Below are 22,419 nucleotides of genomic sequence, written 5' to 3'. Positions count from 1 at the left end.
CGCCATCGGTGCCGGGCCCATCGGCGGGGGCTCCCGGGGTACCGGTGCCGCTGGGTGTGGACCATCGCCTCTCGAGGCCACGGACAGCGACCTGGATCGATGCCGGGACGGGCTCCGCACCGGAGTTCGCGAGCCCGACAAACGGTCCTTGCCCGGGTCAGAGCTGGACTGGCGACGACTCCAGCGATGGACTCGGGACCGCCCACGGTGCTGCGGTGCCGAGTCGCTCGACGACACAGAGTCGGAGCTCGGAGGGGAGCCGACGCTCTCCACCCTCCGTGACCATCTGGAAGGAGACTGAGATTGAGAGCGTCTCCAACCACCAGGACCACCCAGCGCGGGTTTGCCCCGAGACGCAGGTCCCTTGTCCCTCGGCTGAGGGGGGGACGGAGGCGTAGGCATGGCCATAAGGGCTCGTGCCGCAGTGAACGCCTCCGGCGTCGACGGCCCTTGCAGGTGCACTCCCCCACCCCCAAGAGTCGGGGGAGGCAACCCGCGCGGAGACCCCGGGGCCGGAGTGATCTCCACGGCCCGTGGCTGGGGCATCTCCTTACTCCCCCCGCTCTGCGGCGGCCGGGGGGAGTCTTTAGGTGCGGCCAGAGGCCGTGCCGTCTTCTTCGGCCCCTTGGAAACCTGTCCCGGTGCCGAGGACGGTGCCGGTGGGGGGGCGCTCCGCACCGACGACACACTCGGTGCCGACGGAGACCGGGAAGGCTCGGACGCCGGTCAAAGCGCCGACTCCATTAAGATTGCCTTTAGCCTCGCGTCCCGTTCCTTTTGGGTCCGAGGTTTAAAGGACTTGCAAATGCGGCACTTGTCTCGTCAATGCTGTTCACCCAGGCACCGGAGACAAAGATCGTGCGGGTCACTGACCGGGAAGGCTTTAGCACACAAGTCACAGTTCTTAAAGCCTGAAGAGCCCGGCATGACTTCCAAAGAAAAAACCCCGTCCGGGGTTTTACTTAACACTAACTACTAACTAACTTTAAAACAACTATACAACAGTGAAAACTCCAAAGAACAGTAACAAAGCTAGGGAATGAGCTACTTGCACACAGCAAGAGGCGATAGTTCCAGCAACCGTCACAGGTGGAAAGAAGGAACTGGGGGCCCGCGGGGCCAGCAGCGCCCTTTATACCGCGATATGAGCGCGGCACTCCAGGGGGCGCCTGAGCTGGCCCTGCGGGGCTTGCTAGGGAAAAAGGTTTCGGGAATCTGTGCACTGGGCGCGCACACACCTACATTGGAATGGATATGAGCAATCACTCGAAGATAGAACCGATGGTACCGTCACATTCCAGAAAAGAGAGGTTGATAGCTAAATCTGCAGTCTCAGGCTAGCAATGCGTCAACCATCCTCTGTCTGAGTTGGTGTTCAACCCAATTCTATGAGACTAGGTGTCCTACCTGGCCATAGGATATAGGCACTGCCACACCCTCACTGAATTAGAGTTAACCCCAAGTCAGTTTCCCCCATCCCTTGAAAAAGTGCTCAGGGTAAGGACTGGAAATGGTCTGAAGACCGAAGGGAGAGAGGGCCTTTGAGAAGATCATATTTCATACCCAGGATTTCTAGAACCTTTGCCAGGTTTCACTTCTTCAGAAGAGAGAACATATGTTAACTTTATTGATAGGTTTATTTTCTGATGAATAAATATATTAACTTTGGCTGATCCAATAAGAACTCGGTCAATTTATTATCACTGGAAGCTAATATCAGTACAGTCCGTGCATCAGAGGATCATACCCCTGACTCTCATATCCTGGAATCGTGCAATCAGATATGATCAAATAGAGATCAATCCCATTTATAGGGAATCTGGGTTTTGTGATATTTCCAGTCATGTGTATTTATATTAAAAAATCTAGATGAGTGCAATGTTCTCACTAGAGACAAAGCCAATAAATTGTATTGTGAGATTTATATAAAGAAGCAATTAGTCCTACTCAGAAAGCATTTATCATATATACCAGCTGTAACCAGAAGAATTAACTGGGGTCTTTCTCAGGGAAAAAAACAGCAGCTGATACTCTTATCTAAAAAGGCATACATTAGTCTCTTCTGCAAGCCCGAACACATGTGCTTTACTTTATGCATACTAGTAGTTCCAGTAACGTCAATTGAACTATTCCTGTGTGAAGTTAGGGGATGTCCACCCACCCCTTGTAGTACTTTGCAACACTGAAACAGACAAAAAATTAAGCACCCACATCCTATTGTGATGTAATTTATGGATAGCCCCTTAAGCACAGGTGCAAATGCTTCCTGCATCAGGGCCATACTTAGAAAAGCCCCTCCTTTGAGGGGATCACACAATTTTCTTATCTCAGTTCTTTCTGGAAAGTAATTTAAGGCTTCCTTCCATAGCTAGTGCTGAGGAGCTCTTTGTTTAAATACAAAATGTTTCCTTCCATCTACTCTGGTTCCTCAGACTTCTTCATGCAATCGAGTTATAACATCCTAATTTGTTACCAGACATATTGTCCTATCAGACCCAGTGGACTGTATCATCTTTGCATAGAAAATGATCATAAGATGGACCCTGAGGAAACACCTCCCCCAATACAAACATTCATTAGTATTAACAAAGAAATAGTTAATAATTAAAACTCAGTCAAATCTCATTTTCCATAAATAGCAAATGTCCTGATTCCTAAACATTTTATTTTAAAATGCTCCGTGCAGTTGCTGAAATTTGTAAAGACTCTGTTTATATAGGACCTACAACATTTTCTGCATTGCTACTGTAAAAGCCAATCATCAGAGGGAGGACAAGTTTATTAGCAAGTTATTTTCCTACAGTTGTAGGTGGGAGGAATCAATGTGACTGATGCATAAATGAAGAAATTAGCTAAAGTTTTAATGTATTGATTAATTTAACTACTTAATTTCAAGTTCAATTAGGAACAGGTGGTGGTGGTCACAAAGCAATATTTGCTAAATAGTAATAATAAACACAGCAGTGGAGGCAAGGATTTTTTCTTGTATTGTAAGAAGTTGCAGACAATAGAGAAGGCGAGAGCTAAATACACTGGATATTTTTAAAGCATGTTTTTTGTTATCAAAAACCACATTTAAATCTTCAGGCTTTGTTCTGAATTTAAAATATCCAAGCAACCATGACACTATCTCGGAACACTGAAAGTTATATGATGCCACGAATTCAACACAAGCTCCAACAGCTGAAAATAAAGATTACATACCTGAAAGCAATTCCTACTGTCCTTTAAGCAGTCACCTGACAGAAACACAACTTTGTTTCATGTTCTTTGATTTCTAGAATTCATACTTTTGAGAATGTCTATACTACAATATGCTGTAGAAAGCCTCTGAAAATCCCATTTCCCTTTTTCTGGCCCCTATCTTGTCACCATTAGATAGGTACCACAACTGTGGAGGTTGATTATTGCAATCATCTACTGTCCTAACATTAGATCTCTGATTCCATCAGTTGCTGTTTGGTGGTGAAGGCTTCAGAAGGACCTAATACTTAGCACTCTTTTTATGGCTAGAGTGCTTTATGGTTGTTATCCAGTTAATCTTCACAAGAGCCAGGGAAACTGAGACAGAGAAGTTAAATGACTTGCCCCAATCCTCTTAAAGCGTGAAAGTAGGACTAGAAGTCAGAATATCCTGATTCCCAGCCCGTGTCTAAATCAGCTGAGTGCTCCCTATATCTCAATATAATTTCTTCTTTACCGGAAGTAAGTAAATAGATGGGTGAATAAATAGCACCTTCCAATTGCCACAAATTATAAGCCTAAAAGCTCCACTAAAATGCACTAGTCTATGGAGGGTAGTAGCCAATCAATACACAGCATAGCAATAGCAACAGAGGGGCAAGAGAGCGATTTGGTTACTATGATTAAAAGAACCATGGATTCTTTAAATTACATGCAGAGCAGACAGGACTTGGGTTTTAAAAGTCTTTCCTGCAAGACCCACATGGAACTTGGAAGGATGAAGGACTGAGTCAACCCTAGTGGGCTTTGAACTTGTGTTTGCAGAGAATCTGGGTATTTGAAACTTGAGGCTGAGGTTCTTCTACCCTTACAAAATGAATATGGAAAAAAAATGATATCTTCTTATCTGACAAATTGGCTCCCTTTTTGTGGTCGCAGTCACATCTGGTGACTGCAGTGACAAAAGTATTTTTTTTATTCCTGCTAGTGAAACTCAAGAGACGACACATCCAAGAGGATTGGCTCTATTCCTTGATGTACAGCAACAGAGCTATTTAAGTTTTATTCAGTTGCACCTGTGAGAAGCCACTAAAGGCACCTGGGATTGCACAAGCATCTTAAGGCACTAATTTGCCTTATGGAGTCTATTCCAGGTGATAGTGAACTAGAAATAAAACATCCATCTAGACTCAGGTTAGGAAGAAAAATATCTCTACTGGTAAACTAAGCAAGTTAGATGCAGAAATTATTGAGAAACAAACTGAGTACCCCAGGATACCACTTCTACAGTCATTTTTTAGAACAGACCCATGCTCATTTTTAGAGCAGACCCATGCAGAGCCATTCCTTCCAGCTACATCTTTTTATTGAAATGCTCTCCATTAACATTTACTATAGAAAGAAAATGGTGCTGTCCTTTTCACAACTAAACCACAACTAGAGTACAAAAATGAAGGAGGCAGATTATTTCACACATAAATCCAATGAGGTTCCAATAATTGGAAAAAAAAATGGGAACTAAGAGAACTCCTCCTCCAAAAAACAAGCCAGCAACTGCCTGTCAGACCCTGGGTAACATTTATAAAAAGTTTCTAAGTGATTTAGGAGCCTGAGGCTGTGTCTTCACTATAAAAAATAAGTGTGTGTTTCACATTGAAATAGCTAATTAATTGAAAAATCTTAGTGGAGACAATGACACTAGTAGTTTTTATCTGGATATAGCTAGTCGAGGTCAAGCCTAGGTGATGCTATAGGACTGACTTTTACTATGAGTCTATTAGAAATTAGTTCATTAAAAGAGACACACTCAGGATATTTTAAATTAAAACACGGTAGACTTTGTAAAAAGTTGAACTCAAACAGCAGTTCTGTGGCCTGTAATGTGCAGGAGGTTAGACGAGATGATCATGATGGTCCCTTCTGGCCCTTGAAGTTTGAGTTTTATAATCTGTTTGAATCCAATGCTAATGAAATTGAAAAGTGTCAGGTTTTTAGAAGCGAGCTTCATGGAGGGAGAGGGTTTGTGACTTCTTTTGGATCAGCGTGGTGTATAAACAAGGGCTGAAATGTTGTTTATTTTATTTATAGATATATTATTGTTTTATTTATAGTTATATTGTTATTGCCTATTACCTATATCAGGTATGTCACATTTGGTCATCCTGGTTTTGCTGGAACACTCATTGGAGAGCACAATATAGGTTTCTCCTCAACTTAGTTCTCCCTCCTTAACTGAAGGGTAGCATAAGGTGAAGTGGTGGATCTTTAATAAAGACAGTTTTTTCCCCACATTTCATAATAGTTGGGATTTTGGGGTGGTTTTTTTTTTTTTTTTTTTGAAAGCAGGAAAAAAAATTGGAATACTCACCAACAGTAAACCTTCTCAGGTCTCATTTTATACCAGCCCATCTTTATATTCCCTTTGCAGGTCACTGTTAGGCAGAACATAAAGTTTAATTCTGTTGAACCATCGTAAGAATTAATTCCTTTCACAATGATTACCTTAACAAAATAAAGTTAGAGAAAAAAAATCACAGACCAAAGGTGAAGGGACTCACTTAAACACATCAGCTCAGCTGGAAAACAAAATGTGTGGTAGTGAATGATGGAGAAAACGGTTGGTTGTGCCTCTTGGAAAAAATAAAATTGTTAGACCACTCTCTCTGAGATAAAATTGCCAACTACTGTATGTCTCAAAGAACAAAATGATTAGTTACTGCATAAAGTAAAAGTAATTGGGTGTAAAAGAAATGTCTAAAAAATATGCCTTTGACAGGTTCTTAGCCTTAGCCTTTAGTCAGTTAAATGACAGAGTATTAATTCACTTGCAAACTGTGAAATTTATCATTTTTAACCTCTGCACTGTTTACTTGCTTTTGAATTCTACTTGTGTACATTAAATAAAACCATGATCCAAACCTCAGTTTTGAGTATGTATAACTCAAACATGTCTGAGGAAATCTTGTTCTAAGTTGTAGATATTACAACTTGTCCTGTTTTGTAGATATTACAAAGATACAAGGCATTAGCCAGTTTTGTTGGAAATTGGTTTAGTAGCTTTATGAGCAACTGAAGTTCATGCAGGCACACTAATTTTTGCTATTTATGTTTTCTGATTGATCAGAACATCAGTTCAGAACATTTTAGGTGCAAAGAAGTGCTTTTGTTTTGGATTAGTATAAAGTGTGGCACTCCAAATCATTTCGACAATGCTGATCTACATGGAATATGATGAAAAAGCAATACTACTTGGAATAAAGGCCTGAAATATCACACCACCCTCCTTATCTCATACAACTAGAAAGCCTCTTCAAGTAGAATTAAATGGGACATAAGCATAAGCTGGTCACCCAAATCAGTTGAAGAAGAATTTAAACAGAGAAATGCAAATGATAATTGAGAATTGTTTAAGTACGCTTTGCTAGATGCCCAAAAGCCACAATCCAGAAAGAATGCTGCACTGGTTAAAAAAATCATTCTGCCTTGGAGGGGAAGTGAAGACAGCTAAAATATATAACAAATGGACAAAAGAGGAATTTGATAGTAATGAATATAAATCAGAAGTTAGGAATTGTAGAAAACTGATAAGGAAACAAAAGGACAAAGAGAATCTATAGCCACTAAAGTTAAGGACATTAGGGAATTTAAGCATATTAGGAACAAATAGAATCCTAACAATGGTATTGGTCCATTGCTAGATGGAAATGATAGAGTTGTCAATAATTCAGAAAAGGCCAAAGTGTTCAGTAAATATTTTTGTTCTGTATTTGAGGGGGGAAAAAACAGATGATGTTAAACAGCAGCTACTAAAGTTAGCCATTTTTAAATAAGCAGGTCCACATAACTTGCATCCAAGAGTTTTAAAAGAGCTGGCCAAGGAACTCACTGGACCGTTAATGTTGATTTTTTTCAGTAAATCTTTAAAGAAAGCTGCTGTTATGCTAACATTTTTTTAAAAAGAATAAATGGGATGATGTGGGTAATTATTGATCTGTTAGTCTAACATTGATTCTAGGCAAAATAATGGAATGGATGATAAAGCATTGTATTAATGAAGAATGAAAAGAGGGTAACAGAATTAATGCTAACCAACATGGAGTTATGGAAAATGGATTCTGTCAAACTAACTTTTCTTTTAGTGAGATTACTGTTTGATTGATAAAGGACATACTATTGATGTAATATGCGTAGACTTCTGTAAGGCATTTGGTTTGTTTCCACACAATAATTTGAAGGAAAAAAAAAACCCTTCCAAACCTAGAACGATACAAAACTAGCATGGCACACATTAAATGAATTTAAAATGGTCTAACTGACAGGACTCAAAATGTAAGTGTAAATGGGGAATCATCATTGGGGATGTGTTTCTAGCTGGGTCCTGCAGGCATTGGTTCTTGGCCCTACACTATTTAATGAGCTGGAAGCAAACACAAAATCACTGATAAAGTTTGTAGGTGACACAAAGATCATGGTAACTAATAACAGGTCAGGAAGACAGATCAATGCTAGAGCTCTGGATTGTTTAGTAAGCTGGGTGCAAACAAACAATATGCATTTTAATGCAGCCAAATGTAAACATCTAGGAACAAGGTATGGAGGCCATACTTACAATGGGGAACTTTTATCCTGGGAAGCAGTGACTGATAAAAACTTGGAGGTCATTCGTAGTGGATAATTAGCCGAACATGCACCCCCAGCATGACACTGTGACCAAAAGGACTAATGCAATCCTTGGATTCATAAACAGGGGAATTTTCAGTAGGAGTAGGGAGATTATATTATCTCTGTATTTGGCAGTGTTGTGACTGATATTGGAATACTGAGTCCCGTACTGCTATCCACAGTTCAAGAAGGATGTTGATAAATTGAAGGGGGTTCAGAGAAGAGCCATGAGAATCAATAAAGGATTGGAAAACATGCCTTATAGTGATAGACTGAAGGAGCTCAAGCTTAACAAAAAGAAGGTTAAGGGGTGACTTGACGGTCTGTAAGTACCTACATGGGGAACAAATATTTGACAATGGGCTCGTCCCTCTAGCAGGAAAAGGTATAACCTGACTGATTCAACATGACTGAATGGCTAGAAGTTGAAGCCAGACAAGTTCAGACCAGAAATAAGGTGTAAATTTTTAACAGTGAGGTTAAATAACCATTAGAAAAATTACCAAGTGTTGTGGGGGATTCTTCATCGCTGGAAATTTTAAAATCAAAAGTGGAAGTTTTTCTAAAGGTATGTGTAACCCCCTTCTATTTCTGGATTACTTGGGAGCCGGCAACACTCACCTGTGTGCAAAGGCGCCTAAGATTGTTAACAAAGGAGATCCTGAGAGTATCCCAGTGGTGATGTAGGATAGGTGGGAATCCTCTATCCAGCCTCCTGCTGCAGTCCCTTTACTTTTAAAGGAATTTAAACTTGGCAGTGCCTCTACCTGGCTGGCCCCTGCACACGCTTAATAGCGGGCCTTGGGAGCTTCCAGGACTAAACCTCGTCCGATGATAATAATAATAATAATTTGAGACATAGGTCTAACTTAACAATTGCAGTTATGCAAACTAAACATCCAATATACTTAAATTAGAGTTAACACAACTTTCCTTAACAAATTAAAGAAGTATGGCATAACAGACTGAAATTAAACATCACTATTATGTTAAATCCACAGGGCAGTTAATCAGTTAATAAAAATAGTATACAGCAACAAATGAAACTTGTCTAAACTTGCATTTACACTGCCACTGTTTACCCCACCTGCAGAGTATACACTCCCCTAGAGTTCAGAGCCCTGACCCCTTGCTTGCGTGGGCGCGCTTGAAGTTCTGAAGACAGCACTCTGTGGGTTCAGTGTTCCAGTTCAGCCCAGTTTTCACGCTGGAGATTTGGAGCTGGCCCAACCAAATGTCTGCAGTCCTGGCCCTGCTTGAAGGGACTCTCTCTCTGCCTCTTCTCAGGCCCAGTCAGTCTCTCTGCACTGCCCCTTCCTTTACACGCCCTGCCCCAAACAACGGGGGGGAGGGGGGAACGACACTCACACTACCTTCACTGCAGGCCCACCTCAGGCAGCTCCAGGCTCAGTCCCTGCCCTGGCTTGGGCAATGCCACCAACCTCCAAAGCTCCCTGCTCGAGCAGGCTCCAGCAGGCTCTTAACAGCAGCTTTGGGACCCCAGCAGGCACTAGCCAGCAGCTTCCAGTTTCAGCTGCACTCCACCCTAGCACCCAAAATGGAGTCCCCCACATGCTTTTCTCTGACTCCATGGAAGGGGAAGAGTCTCTATCCTTTTTCCCCAAGGCATCATGGGAGTTGTAGTCTCTCAGGATCTTCCCAACTGTAAAACTCCCAATTAAATCCCAAGGGCCCTGAAGTACAGGGTGCCTACATATGCTTGAGTTCAAACAGGAATTATTTTGGGATGTTCTGTGGCCTGTATCATCCGGGTCATATGATATAAAGATGATCACTTTAGTCCCTTCTGTCCTCAGAATTTATGAAGTCAGTTGGAGTCTAGAAGAGCACAATAAAACCACAGTATATGTACTGAGTAGTGGGTAAAGTTGTATTATAAATTCCAAGGTTGGTTTTTTTTTTTTGACAGCTATAAGAAGGAGAGAGCATATACAGTAATGAACAGAATTAAAGATTGAGCCCTCACCCTGGTCCTTTGGAATTTCCTGACTTTTGAGTGTTTGGTTGCTCAAACTTAACCTTATCACTAAGTTTTGTCATGAAATCATATTTTTATTTGTAAAGTCTGTGGGCCTTTGTCAGATCACCACATAAACGTGTTAACTAAATGATGAGGATCTACCATAGTAATAGTGCTTTCTGAAAAACTCATTAACTCCATGGTGGCAGGGTGTATTCTTCCTTTAATGTTCCAGGGGCCTTACAGTTTACACCTATACAAAGTAGGTGTAAAATGTTACCATTCTGACTTATCTAGCATTCTTTACCCACTTTTTGCACGTGTAACTGGCTTTAAAAGAATGCAAAATCAATCTTTCATTGTTAATCATTACAGTGCAAAGTTAGTATACACAACATAGATGAGACTTGTACCAAGTCTATCGGTGCCCCCATTTCCTCAAGTTTTAACCATGTATGAAAAAATACCTACTGGAAACCTAGTCTGGGCAATATATGAATAGCACCTGGAACTCTCATAAGAGCCTGTAACTTGATCCTTAATTCCTTTTTATTCCTTATACCTGTACATCTCCTAAAACCACAACTGCAGCCTTCCTGATCTCACCCAGAAAAAACACTTCCAATGCATTTGTCAGAATGGGCCTATGTGCTACATCTGGGTAGCATCAAGGCAGTAGGAGAAAGCAAACCAAATGACCAGGAGAAAAGAAGGGGGGAAGGGGAAAGGCTCCTTCCTTGAATCTAGCTTCTTAGCTGGTCACCTCAGTTAGATCCAATCAGAGTTCATCTTTTTCAATGCAGGCAAAAATGCCGTTTAGCATGTGAATTACAATTAGCTGGAACACAAAGACCAATTGCCTCCTTGTGCCAGTTTCTCACATGAGGGCAGGAACTCACCTTTGTGGGAGAAACTCAGGTAGTGGGTATCACTTGACTTCCTGACATAAATCAGCAGAGCTCTTCATATAGCACCAGCAAAGTACACAGGAAGGTTATCCTTTGTCATGGTGTCAACAAAAACTTTGTAATTTTTGGCTTGCTTCACTTAAGAGTGAGAGGTATATGTGAAAAGAGAAGATACATTCATTATTGGCTGTCATTCCCTGGAAGTCCAAGGAGGTGATAAACCTTTGTTAACGCTAGTCCCTCTGTCAGTTCTAGCTGTCTAATGCATTAAAGCACACCTGCAAACTCAAAAGAAGCAAGGCTTCACTACTGCATTGTGTAAGCCTGTCTCAAGACATTCTCATGTGAGAATGTGCTGAGAGCCAGTAGTGAGCGTTACACATCTTTTTTAAAGTTTTAAATTGCTGATCCCTCAGCTGTTTATCTATGTAAATGTGGAGAATGAGACAGCTTTCCCAAGCTGTTTAGATGTGATGGATAGGGTAACCAAGGTTGACAACAGATTCAGGGCCTTAAAAAGCTTTGGAACAACAATTATAACAGCAATATTTAACAACCACTGAGAGCAATTTCTGTGTTGCTGTGCTGGAGATACCATTTCACGGTTCAGTCATCACTTGGGAAAGACACTCAGGCTATGTCTACACTACAGACCTTACAGCTGTACCACTGTGCATCTGCGCTGCTGTAAGGGCTTCCAGTGTAGCCACTCTATGCTGATGGGAGAGAGAGCTCTCCCGCTGGCATAATTGTACCACCACCCCCAACGAGTGATGGTACCTATGTCGGGGGGAGAAGCATCTCCCGCCAACATAGCGCTTCCCACACCAGCGCTTATGTTGGTCCAGCTGCATGGAAACTTTTGAAAAACATCATAAGAGGCTCAAGCTATATGTATACCCCAAATAAAAAAATAAAAAAGAACATTAAAGCATCATGGCTAAATAACAAAGTAAAACAGACGGTTAGAGACAAAAATAAGCTTTTAAAAATTGGAAATCAAATCCTACTGAGGAAAATAGAAAGGAGCATAAACTCTGGCAAGTCAAGTGTAGAAGTATAATTAAGCAGTCCAAAAAATAATTTGAAGAGCAACTAGCAAGAGACACAAACACTAACTGCAAAAAAACCTTTTAAGTACATCAGAAGCAGGAAGCCTGCCAAATAATCAGTTAGGCCACTGGATGACTGAGGTGCTAAAGGAGCGGAGAAGCTAAATGAATTCTTTGCGTCAGTCGTCGCTGCAGAGGATATAAGGGAGATTCCCAGACCTGAGACATTCTTTTTAAGTGACAAATCTAAGGCACTATCCCAGAGGTTTTGGAACAAATTGATACATTAAATAGTAACAAGTCACCAGGACCAGATTAGTATTCACCCAAGCGTTCTCAAGGTACTCAAATATGAGAATGAAGAACCTGTGGTATATAACCTATCGCTTAAAGCTGCTTCTGTACCAGATGACTAGACTGTAACACGGCTTTTTAAAAAAGGCTCCAAAGAGGCAATCCTTGCAATTACAGGCAGGTAAGCCTAGCTTCAGCATCAAGCAATTTGGCTGAAAATGTAGTAAAGAACAAAATTATCAGACATGCTGGGGAAGATTCAGCACAGCTTTTGTAAAATGAAATCAAGTGTTACCAATGATTTAGAATTATTTGAGGGAGTAAAACATGGACAAGGGGGAATCCAATGGATATAGTGCATTTGGACTTTCAGAAAGCTTTTGATAAGGTCCATCACCAAAGGCTCTTAAGCAAAACAGGCAATCATGGGATAAGCGGGACGATCCTCTGATGGATCAGTAACTGTTTAAAAGATAGGAAACAAAGGTTAGGAATAAATGGTCAGTTTTCAGAATGGGGGGAGATAAGTGTGGGGTCTCCCCAAGAATCTGTGCTAGGACCAGTGCTGATCAACATATTCATAAGTGACCTAGAAAAGGGGTAAACCGTGAGGTGGCAAAATTTGCAGATGATACAAAATCACTCACGACTGTTAAATCCAAAGTGGACGGTGAAGAGTTACAAAAGGATTTCACAAAACTGGGTGACTGGGCAACAAACTGGCAGATGAAATTCAGTGTTGATAAGTGCAATGTCAAACATGTTGGAAAATATAATCAAACTATAAATACAAAATGATGAGGGTCTAAATTAGCTATTACCACTCAAGAAAGAGATCTTGGTGTTCTGGATAGTTCTCTGAAAAACACTGCTCAATGTGTTCAATGTGCAGCAGTGGTCAAAAAAGCTAACCAAATGTTAGGAAAGGGATGGCTGATAAGACAGAAAATATCATAATACCACTGTATACATCCATGGTATGCCCACACCTTGAATACTGCATGCAGTTAGGGTTGCCCCATCTCAGAAAAGGTATATGAGAATTGGAAAAAGTACAGACGGACAACAAAAATGAATAGGGGTATGGAACAGCTTCCATATGAGGCAAGATTTAAAAGACTGGGACAGTTCAGCTTAGTAAAGAGACAATTAAGGGGAGGGGGGCTATTATAGAGCATTATAAAATTATGAATGGTGTGGAGAAATAACATAACACGAGAACCAGGGGTCTCCCAATGAAATTAATAGGCAGTCAATTTAAATCAAACAGAAGGACGTGCATCTTCAAACAACACATAATCTGTGGAAGGTGTTTACAGAAGATGCTGTGAAGGCCGAAGTATAACTGGGTTCTAAAAAAAAATTCGATATATTCATTGAGGATAGGTCCATCAATGACTATTAGCCAGTATGGTCAGGGATGCAACCCCGTGCTCCGGGTGTCCCTTAAACCTCTGACTGCCAGGAACAGGGTCTGACTAATGGGATGGCTCATTCGATAAATTGCCCTGTTCTGTTCATTCCCACTGAAGCATCTGGTACCAGCCACTGTCAGAAGACAGGATACTTGGCTAGATGGACCATTGGTCTGACTCAGTATGGCCATAATTATATTCTTATACCAATAAAGTCAGTGGGATTAGTCCCTCATTTATATTTTCTTAGTCAGCTCCTAAGCCGGTGTCAGTGAAACTGGAATTATTGAAGCCAATGGAACTGTTGATTTGAAGTAGTTGCTATTTTGTCAAGCATCTAAATTACTGAAGTCATGCAGCTTCCAGAACTTTTAACCAGAGAGTTTTAGAGTGTAATATTTTAGATTTTAAACAGTCTGTTAGCTTTGCTTTTTCCTCATGTTCAGTCTAAATTTTCTTGTACTCAGCTGTATTAGGGTATCTAGTAGATCATTCTTCTTAACCCACTCTAAATAATCCTCCTATCTGGTGGCTACAAACTTTGCTGATAGTTATGTTTTCCCCTTTAGCAAAGCAATACCTATTAACTCTAGTTTCTCCAAATTGCTGCAGTTCTTTAATTATTTTTCTTTGACTTCTTCAAATCCTTTTCAGTTTACTGACCTCTTTCTTGACCGGAGGAAACCAGAACTATATACATCCTATTGGGCGGTATGTGCTTGATAAAAATTATTCATCATGAAAGACAAGATTCTGTAAGACAGACTTTGAGTGCATTAAATAAATATAAATTTTATTAAAAACACCCACATCTCAGCGTTATCAGGAATGATATAATAATAAACAGCTTTCAAATAACCTGCATTCATTACATTACAATACTTACAGTATTTATAATCATCCTCAGATTTTTATAGACTTATCAAACATTTCATGAAAATGAGTGAAACTAAAGTTTAAAAAAAAAAAAAAAAAAAAAAAGTAGAACATAAGCCTGGAAAACACACACAGAAGTTCATTACCTTAGTGTCAAACTGCTAAAGTTTCCTACACAAGTTAACCACTAGCTTTAGAAGTGAACTTTACACCACTGTGCGTCAATCAAGATGAAAAATTCATTCAAGTAAAGTTGACACCACTCAGAAGCATCTTCAAGTATGGCTATAGTCAACCTGATAATCCTATATAAGCAATTTTAAGTCTTTTTCATTCATTCTGAGGCAGGGTCTGTACATCAGAAATTACAGTTCAGGTATTTACAATACATAATTGAATCCCCAACTAAGCTTCCTGCTGTTGTTTGCCAGCAGTTTGGCAAATGACAGTGAATGGTATATTAACCAAACATCTACTATGGATGGCATGAAGAATATGATTCAAATAAAAAAAAATTCAAGAGATTAAATTTTAAAATGATTTAATTAACCTAATGCATAAGGTGTGATTATAGTTAAGGTTTTAAAAACTTGAAACTCTTGTTTCAATGAAAACAAACAATTTTTAAAAAAACATTTGTATTTATAGTGGGTAAAGCCAAAGACTAAGAATTTCAAAAACTGCCATAATATAAATATTTGACCAATAAAACCAAAAGGCCTCCTTTCATGTGATAGAATTGGGTTGTAATTCTGTTAGAAGACATTTCTTTAGATCAAACTTAATCTTACAGTATATTGCACAACAAATATCTAAGTGATGGAGGTTTGCTTGTTTAGGGAAGCCCACATACAGACGGTACCTTTTTAAAAAAATTTATTCATTACAGTATCCCAGCAGCTTTGTTTAGAGAGTGATTTGAAACACTCTAGCGAAGGGTCACTTGCCAAACCTCTGCCTTACAATTTTCCCTTTAATTAGCTCAGTGCATTCTACTTTCTTTTGTTTTTTGTTTGTTTGTTTGAAATAGGCAAAACAGTCTAAAACTTTTAAACACTTTCATTACAATAAAAAGAGCTAACAAATTTACAAAATTAGTTTGTTACATCAATACATATACAAGTAAAAGTAGAAGAGGGATTCAAAAGAGAAGAGTTAAATCCCTGAAAAAATAAAACCCACAAGAATAATATACTCATTAACCTATAACAGCTTTACATACACACAGGTGACATGTTGGCATAAGGAGAACATGAGCTGAAATATCCCTGAATTTGTAGGAGAAAAAAAAGTTAAAGTTCAAGTTATACTTGTTAAAATATCAAGTACTGAGAAAAAGGTATTTTTTTCAAAGGCTACTGGGGGTGTGTGTGTGGGGGGGAAGATGGTATACAATATTATAAACTTTCACTCTGTTTAATATCCTATTGCCAAACTAGTGTTGAGGTATATGACAAGTAGGAACATCACTCAAATCTTTTAATGTATTTTTAGCTCACATTATGATATATCTGTAGCAGGCTGAGTAGCACCATGATGTGAATTCAGCTTCAAACCCAAATATATATATGTGTGTGTGTGTGTGTGTGTATATGTATATAGTTTTTTTACAGTACTAAAATACTAAAGCATTGCATTAAAAAAGGTTTTGTTTACAATTTAATTTACTATACAACTTTTGCTTTTTTTTTTTAATAGAAATTAATGATTTAAAACCACCGTAGCAAGCCAGTTGCCTTTCTCCCCCCACCCCCTTTAATCACTGGAATCACACAGAACTAACCCTGTTTCATTCATCTTATGTAGGCATCAGTCTGCTCAATCTTCCTGGAAAAGAGGACACTTACACTGAGAAATGACATATACCACATTGTACATAATTATCAACACAAAAGCAATCTGCCATTCAATTATCTGAAGAGCATACAGATCTTTTAAATACAGCAGAAGCCTAAGCTAACTAGTTGTAGTCTGTCACATGCTGCTAATTATTACCTGTGGTTAATATAAAATTCTCTCCTTAAAACTGTACTCATTTGAGCAACGAACTTGTCATAATAATTGTAAAAAACTGTTACAGTATAGCTGTGAGAGATGAGCACCAGTAAAATGTGTTTTGTATACTAAAGCATTCCCTTGTATCCAGTAAACCCCATTTCTACTGTAACTGACTTCTTAAAAATGGATATGTAGCCCACCAGCAGATGTATGGCTAAAACCAAAAGTATTTAAAAACTTTTTTTTTTTTTTTTAAATTCTTTGCATTTTAAAATCAAAGTAAACTTTCTTTCTTTCTTTCTTTCTTTTAATGTCTTAGTACCTTAGCACTGTTCAAGTTGCCAAGCTTAGGTAGACAAAGTGCTTCTGAAACACTATTTAAAAAAAATATCTCTCTCTATATTATTGTCCCTTAACCAGGACTTGACTGAATGAGCAAAACCCAGAGGTCTTTCATCCCATATGTTAAAAAGTATGCTTGTTTTAGTAACAGGTAAATTTGATACAAACGTGAATGAAAAGGTCCCACCTGTTGTTCAAGGACATTTGAGTACACCATTAACATTTTAAACTAATATAAAGGCATTAACTGTTATAATAAAGACACCATTCTCTTAGATAGCACCATGTTTTAGAATATCCAAACAAATTCAGTGTTTTGCTGTCTATTCATTATGTTCTATATGTATCTATTTTGTTAAATAAAATCAAGAGCCTATTAAGATTACAGTAAAAACTGCATGTTAAAAAGCCATAATTCCAGTATTTCAGTACATCATAGATTCAGCACCAGATGGTAGTTTAAGATTCCTGCTGTTGTAATACTACAGTATTTTAATTTTTTGCTCCTGTTCCATGACTATGCAAACTCGATATTATTAGAAGTGGTCACAGATGTGCAAAACTGTAAGGAAAAAAATTACATTTGCGGATTCTTTCTTCCAATAATGGAGCCAGTGTTTTTTAATGTAAATTGTGAAACACTTTTTTTGCATAGGATGCTTTGGTCTTGTTTCTACATGCCATCTGTGACCACTTATAAGTCACTGGAAAATAAGTGCAGTGGTAAGATTACCTCTTTTTGCTGGTGTGCTGAGGTTTTTCCACTGACAAATCTAACAAAAATACTGTTTCTCTCCCTCCCTGCTCCTCCCTACAACCTAAATGAGAACTACTCTATTGACAACTTTTTTTTAAAAAAAAATGAGGTAACCAACAAAGGTATGAAGTTATATATATCTGTTGTAAGGCCCTGTAACCCGTGTAAAGGCATATGGAGATGTAGTTACTGTGGAGTTTGTGGTGACTGACATAGTTCTTTGTGCAAGAGACTTGACGAAGCGCACATATGTTGGTTCAGACGGTTCGTGTGATTCAATAGGCTCCCGCTTTGATTTTTTTCCATAAGATTTTTGAGGCATGTAGTCTGGACCATATTTTTCACACTCCTCTTCTTTTTCTCTTGCCTTCTCAGCCATCTTTGCCTCCCACAGAGCCAGACCATGTTTTGGCTCATTCATACTCTTGTGTTGGTAGAAGACAAGTGATATCCGGGTGGGATGGTTCCTGTTGGGATTTTTCAAGGGGGTTGTTGCATGGAGCTCACGTTTTGCACATTCAATGAGAATTGATCCATGAGACGGGGCAACTGCCACTCCTCCAATAGTTGGATCCAGAAAGCTGTGCTCACTATCTGACCAGATGTCATCGGGATCCTCTGCTTTTTCTGGATTCAGACTATTAGTTTTATTTAAACCTCCTTGGGGAGTAGTCCTATCGTGGTTAAGACCTGGAAGCATATTAGACAACCCATTAGCTGTATGTGAAGTCATTTCACTATCCTTATTTTGGAGCTGTAGTGAATGAGGAGGACCACTGAATATACTTGAAGTTGAGTTGTAATCAGGTGCTGGATGTGAAGGTGGATGTAGGTGATGTTCACCATTTTTATTCATGGAAGTATAGTCCACACTTGGATGACTAAAATTAGATTTTAATCTTGAGGCAACATCCATAAAGTGGCTGTCAGCCTCATGAGTGGAATAAGGGGAAAAAGACCCTGCATGGTGTACATTTGGTCTAATGGTGCAGTTATTGAAAGAGTCTACCTGCATATTTTGGTTTCCATAATTCAAGTACTTGGGAACAAAACTCTGGTTATTCCCAAGTCTATGCTGGTATAGTGTATGAATGGGTGGTAGACTTAGTTTAGATAAAGGGTCTTGGCTCTGATACCTATACAAGTCCATGTGTTGAAGTTGTGAAGGATAGGAACCCAAGAAAGAGGGGCAATTGTCCATAGGCATGTTTCCATTGCATTGGTAAGGTGGATATTGGTTATTTTGACTTAATGATCCTGAATAAGGGTTCATAGGATGAGGAGAATTCAAATAAGACCCTGCAGGCTGTGACGAGGTTGTATAAAGGTTCCTGGGACTGGATCCTCCATAGAGATCTGAAGTGTATGAAGAGCTTGGATAAGCATTAGCTGGATTAGGCAGCCTCATATAAAGATTTGCAGGAACTGAACCAGAGTAAGAGTTGATAGGATTTGACTGAGGGCTGTTAGATAGAGTACGCTGTTGATGTTGCTGCTGTTGTAGCATGGCTGATCCTGAAAGACGTAAAAGATCTGAAGATGTGAAAAGAAAAACAAAATTAAAATAAACAAAAACATTTTACATCAACTCTAGATAAAAAAAACAATGCAATTTCCATTAAATTTTCCACATATATTAGTAGAAGGATCCTTTTCTAGAGTCACAAATACAGTTCCTCTTACAGTTGACTAAACACTTCTACTTTTCCAAGTTTCTGGCAAGGTGAAATGTGAAAACCTGGAGCAAAAATCATAGTTGTGACCTGTCCTAGGGAAGAATCAAATGCATAAAATATAAAGGCTAAATTTTCAAAAACAGCTTCCAAAAGGAACCTGCAAAAGGTGCATACAAATAGATGCTAATGAAGATTAGATAATCATCTTTTTGCATGAGTGAAAGAAAGTATTTGCACATGCAAGTTCATAGATCTTTGAAAATTTGTCCCTAAGTGTGTAATTCTGCCTATGTAATACTAAAGAGTGAAATTCACTACTGGAGATAAGAATGTAGTAGTGATCAAGACTAGCACAATATACGCACAAGAGAGAACAATTTAATCCTTTTTTAATGGAGACAGTAATGTGACCTAGTGATTAGAGCACTTGACTGGGACTTGCAAGACTTGGGTCCTAACTCCAGTTCTGTCATTGACCTACTGGGTGACCTTGGGCAAGTCACATCATAGCCATGTGCTTCAGTTTCCAAAATGGAGATGACACTGACCTCTTCTGTATAGGGCTTTGAGATGTACTGATGAAATTCACTCTAGAAGAGCTAGGTATTATCAAGTGGGTTTATTTGTTTCTGGCTATGTAGAAATCATATCTATTCTTGATCCTGAAGCAGCAAATGTGGGTGATGATAGAGAAGTTCACCAGTACTTTACTGGGCTGGGACCCATCAAAACTTGGGGCCTTTCAAAAAAATCTTGAGCCTTTCTACCTCAGACAACAGTAGGTGGGGTGTGTATGCCACACAGACCACCTCCTTTGGGATCACCTTATGCTCCCCCTGATCTTATAGTATCATTATGGGACCAGGACCAAATATTTAATGTATTTAGGTGCCTAGAGATGCATATAGGCATTGAACTCCCTGTCTGTTAACTTTCCATAAATGGGAGTTAGGCACTTATCTGGAACACTAAGCACTTTAAATAAAAATCAGGACCTCTATGTCTCTCTCTTCCTCCCTGATTATTGTACTTTCGGCATGCTGCAGATCAGAGGATCCTGCTTTAATCCTCTCTTGGTAAAACTTCTATTGCTGGTGGCTTGAGGGATGAGATAACTATTCCCTACCTCCACCCCACAGATTACTTTGCATTTTTCTGCTAGAATGTCCTTAAAAAAAAAAAAAAAAAAAAGACAATACCCATTCCTTATGTAAATTTCTTAGCAAATGAAGCGTTCAGAAGTAATACAACATGAACATTATAGGGTTGTTTACATTAATTTAGTAAAGAAATGTGCCAGGGAAAGGAGATCTAGAGGCAGAAAAGCCACAGAACAAGTACAGTACAATGTGCCTAGAAGCTGTTCTGGTGGGCCCATCCAGGGCCCAAGCAAATTTTTTTCAAGCCCAGTACAAACTTGTAACATGGGCCTCCTCCCACACACATATCACAATCCCTCATCCCATACATACTATCTCACGAGACATGAAAATTTTTTTCCTCATGGTAATGGGGGTTGCAGCCTGGCCCGGGCCCTGGTAAAATGTACCCGTTCCCCTCTCCATGTGGAGACCCTGGGTGAATTTCTCAGGGGGAAGGGTAGTTAACCTAGGTCAATTCTCAGCTTCTCTCATGTCACAGGGATATCAACTGAAGCCATTTGTGAGAGTGTTATTTTGTGTTACCCTTGTCCACTAAGAATTGTACTGAGACCATATAATTCATTTCATATAGATCTAACAGCCACCAAGTAATGGGGATTTTTGGTAAATACCAACCTGGGCAAGATTTGGAAGTGGTGACCTAAAGTGGTTGCTATTTAAAAAAAAAAAAAAGAAAAAAAGAAAAAAAAAAAGCCAGTATTTACTTGCACTGGTATTTGACATGCCACATTTCCCTAAACTTAAGAATGGAAAATAACTACAGTATCTCAGATGCCCCTTGTGTAACAACTGATGGTACATGATGACTTTTTAATGGCAACAACTGTGGAGGTGACAGAATCTTTCTAGAGCTGCCTGGGAGTTTTCCATCAGAGTGATTTCCTGACAGAAAATATCCTTTTTTGCAAAATCAAAATGGGAAGACTTCAGTATTACCAAATAAATAAATATATAAATAAAAGTTATATTTTTCATTTGCCTGCAAGGAAAAAGCAAAATTAACAAGGGCCTTCCAGGTGGGCCATTGGGGAGCGTGAGGTGCCACAGAGCTCTACTTCCTCCACAACCCGGCAGCTACGCTGGAGGAGATGGTGGGGAGGAGGTGGTGGTGTTTAAAAAGAGAGTGGGGGAGCTGGCAAGCCAATAAAATTCCATTTTGGTTCTCCCATATTGAAATTTTTCAAAATTTCTGTCCCACAAAATATCCCCCCCCACAATTTTTCTCCTGAATTGGGACGCTTTCCCTTCAAAATATTGAAGTTTTCCACAAGGTGGATGTTTTGTTTTTTGGACAGTCTAGTTCTAGCCCATTGCTAATTAGCTGAGCTCTCTCAGCCCATTCACAGAGCTTTCTACTGCCATAATTTCTTTGCCATAAGGGCACGACAATTTGGCTCCCTAGTAGGGGTGCTGAGACAATTTGTATAGTGGGATGCTGAGAGCCATTGAACCAAACTGTAAACCATGTATATAATGGAAACCACTTCAAGCCAAGGGGGTGCAGTAGCACCTCCTCGCCCCCATGCTCCCTAGTATGCTAAAATAGAGTTCAGTTCGTATTTTTCTTCAGTAATACTTTGCTTTTTCCCTGTAAATGTATTATATACTGAGGCTCATAGAATCAGAGAAATGCAGGGCTGAAAGGTACCTCAAGAGGTTATCTAGTCCAGCCCCCTGCGCTGAAGCAGGACTAGGTATATCTAAATCATCCCTGACAGGGGTTTGTCCAACCTGTTCTTGAAAACCTCGAATGACGAGGATTCCATAACCTCCCTCCATAACCTATTCCAGAGCATAACTAGCCTCATAGTTAGAAAGTATTTCCTAATATCTAACATAAAACTTCCTTGCTGCAGATTAAACTGATAACTTCTTGTCTTACATCTGGCAGATGTGGAGAAAAATTTATTGCAGTCCCCTTTTTTATAGCCCTTAACATATTTGAAGACTGTTATCAGATCCCCCCTCAGTCGTCTTTTCACATGGCTAAACATGCCCAGTCTTTTTAACCTCTCCTCACAGGTCAGGTTTTCTAAACCTTTTATCATTTTTGTTGCTCTCCTCTGGACTCCCTCCAATTTGTCCACACCTTTCCAAAAGCGTGGTGCCTGG

At 39.6% G+C, this 22,419-nt stretch overlaps 1 protein-coding gene across 2 annotated transcripts in view; it reads right to left on the bottom strand.

Annotated features, from left to right (window-relative positions):
- Positions 1-14,200: 14,200 nt before the first annotated feature.
- The window catches only part of TET2 (tet methylcytosine dioxygenase 2), an 80,328-nt gene continuing 72,109 nt past the window's right edge, over positions 14,201-22,419 (bottom strand). For both annotated transcript variants that reach the window (XM_067568267.1, XM_067568268.1), the window contains one exon: positions 14,201-19,001. In XM_067568267.1, the coding sequence (XP_067424368.1) occupies positions 17,599-19,001 (1,403 nt within the window). In that variant the 3' untranslated portion in view covers positions 14,201-17,598. The remainder of the gene's footprint in view (positions 19,002-22,419) is intronic.

This window comes from Emydura macquarii, unplaced genomic scaffold (genome assembly GCF_026122565.2).
Source record: "Emydura macquarii macquarii isolate MOO-44397 ecotype Brisbane River unplaced genomic scaffold, CSIRO-AGI_Emac_v2 contig_2863, whole genome shotgun sequence".
Lineage (NCBI taxonomy): Eukaryota > Metazoa > Chordata > Testudines > Chelidae > Emydura > Emydura macquarii.
This window is presented reverse-complemented; position numbering and strand designations above follow the sequence as displayed.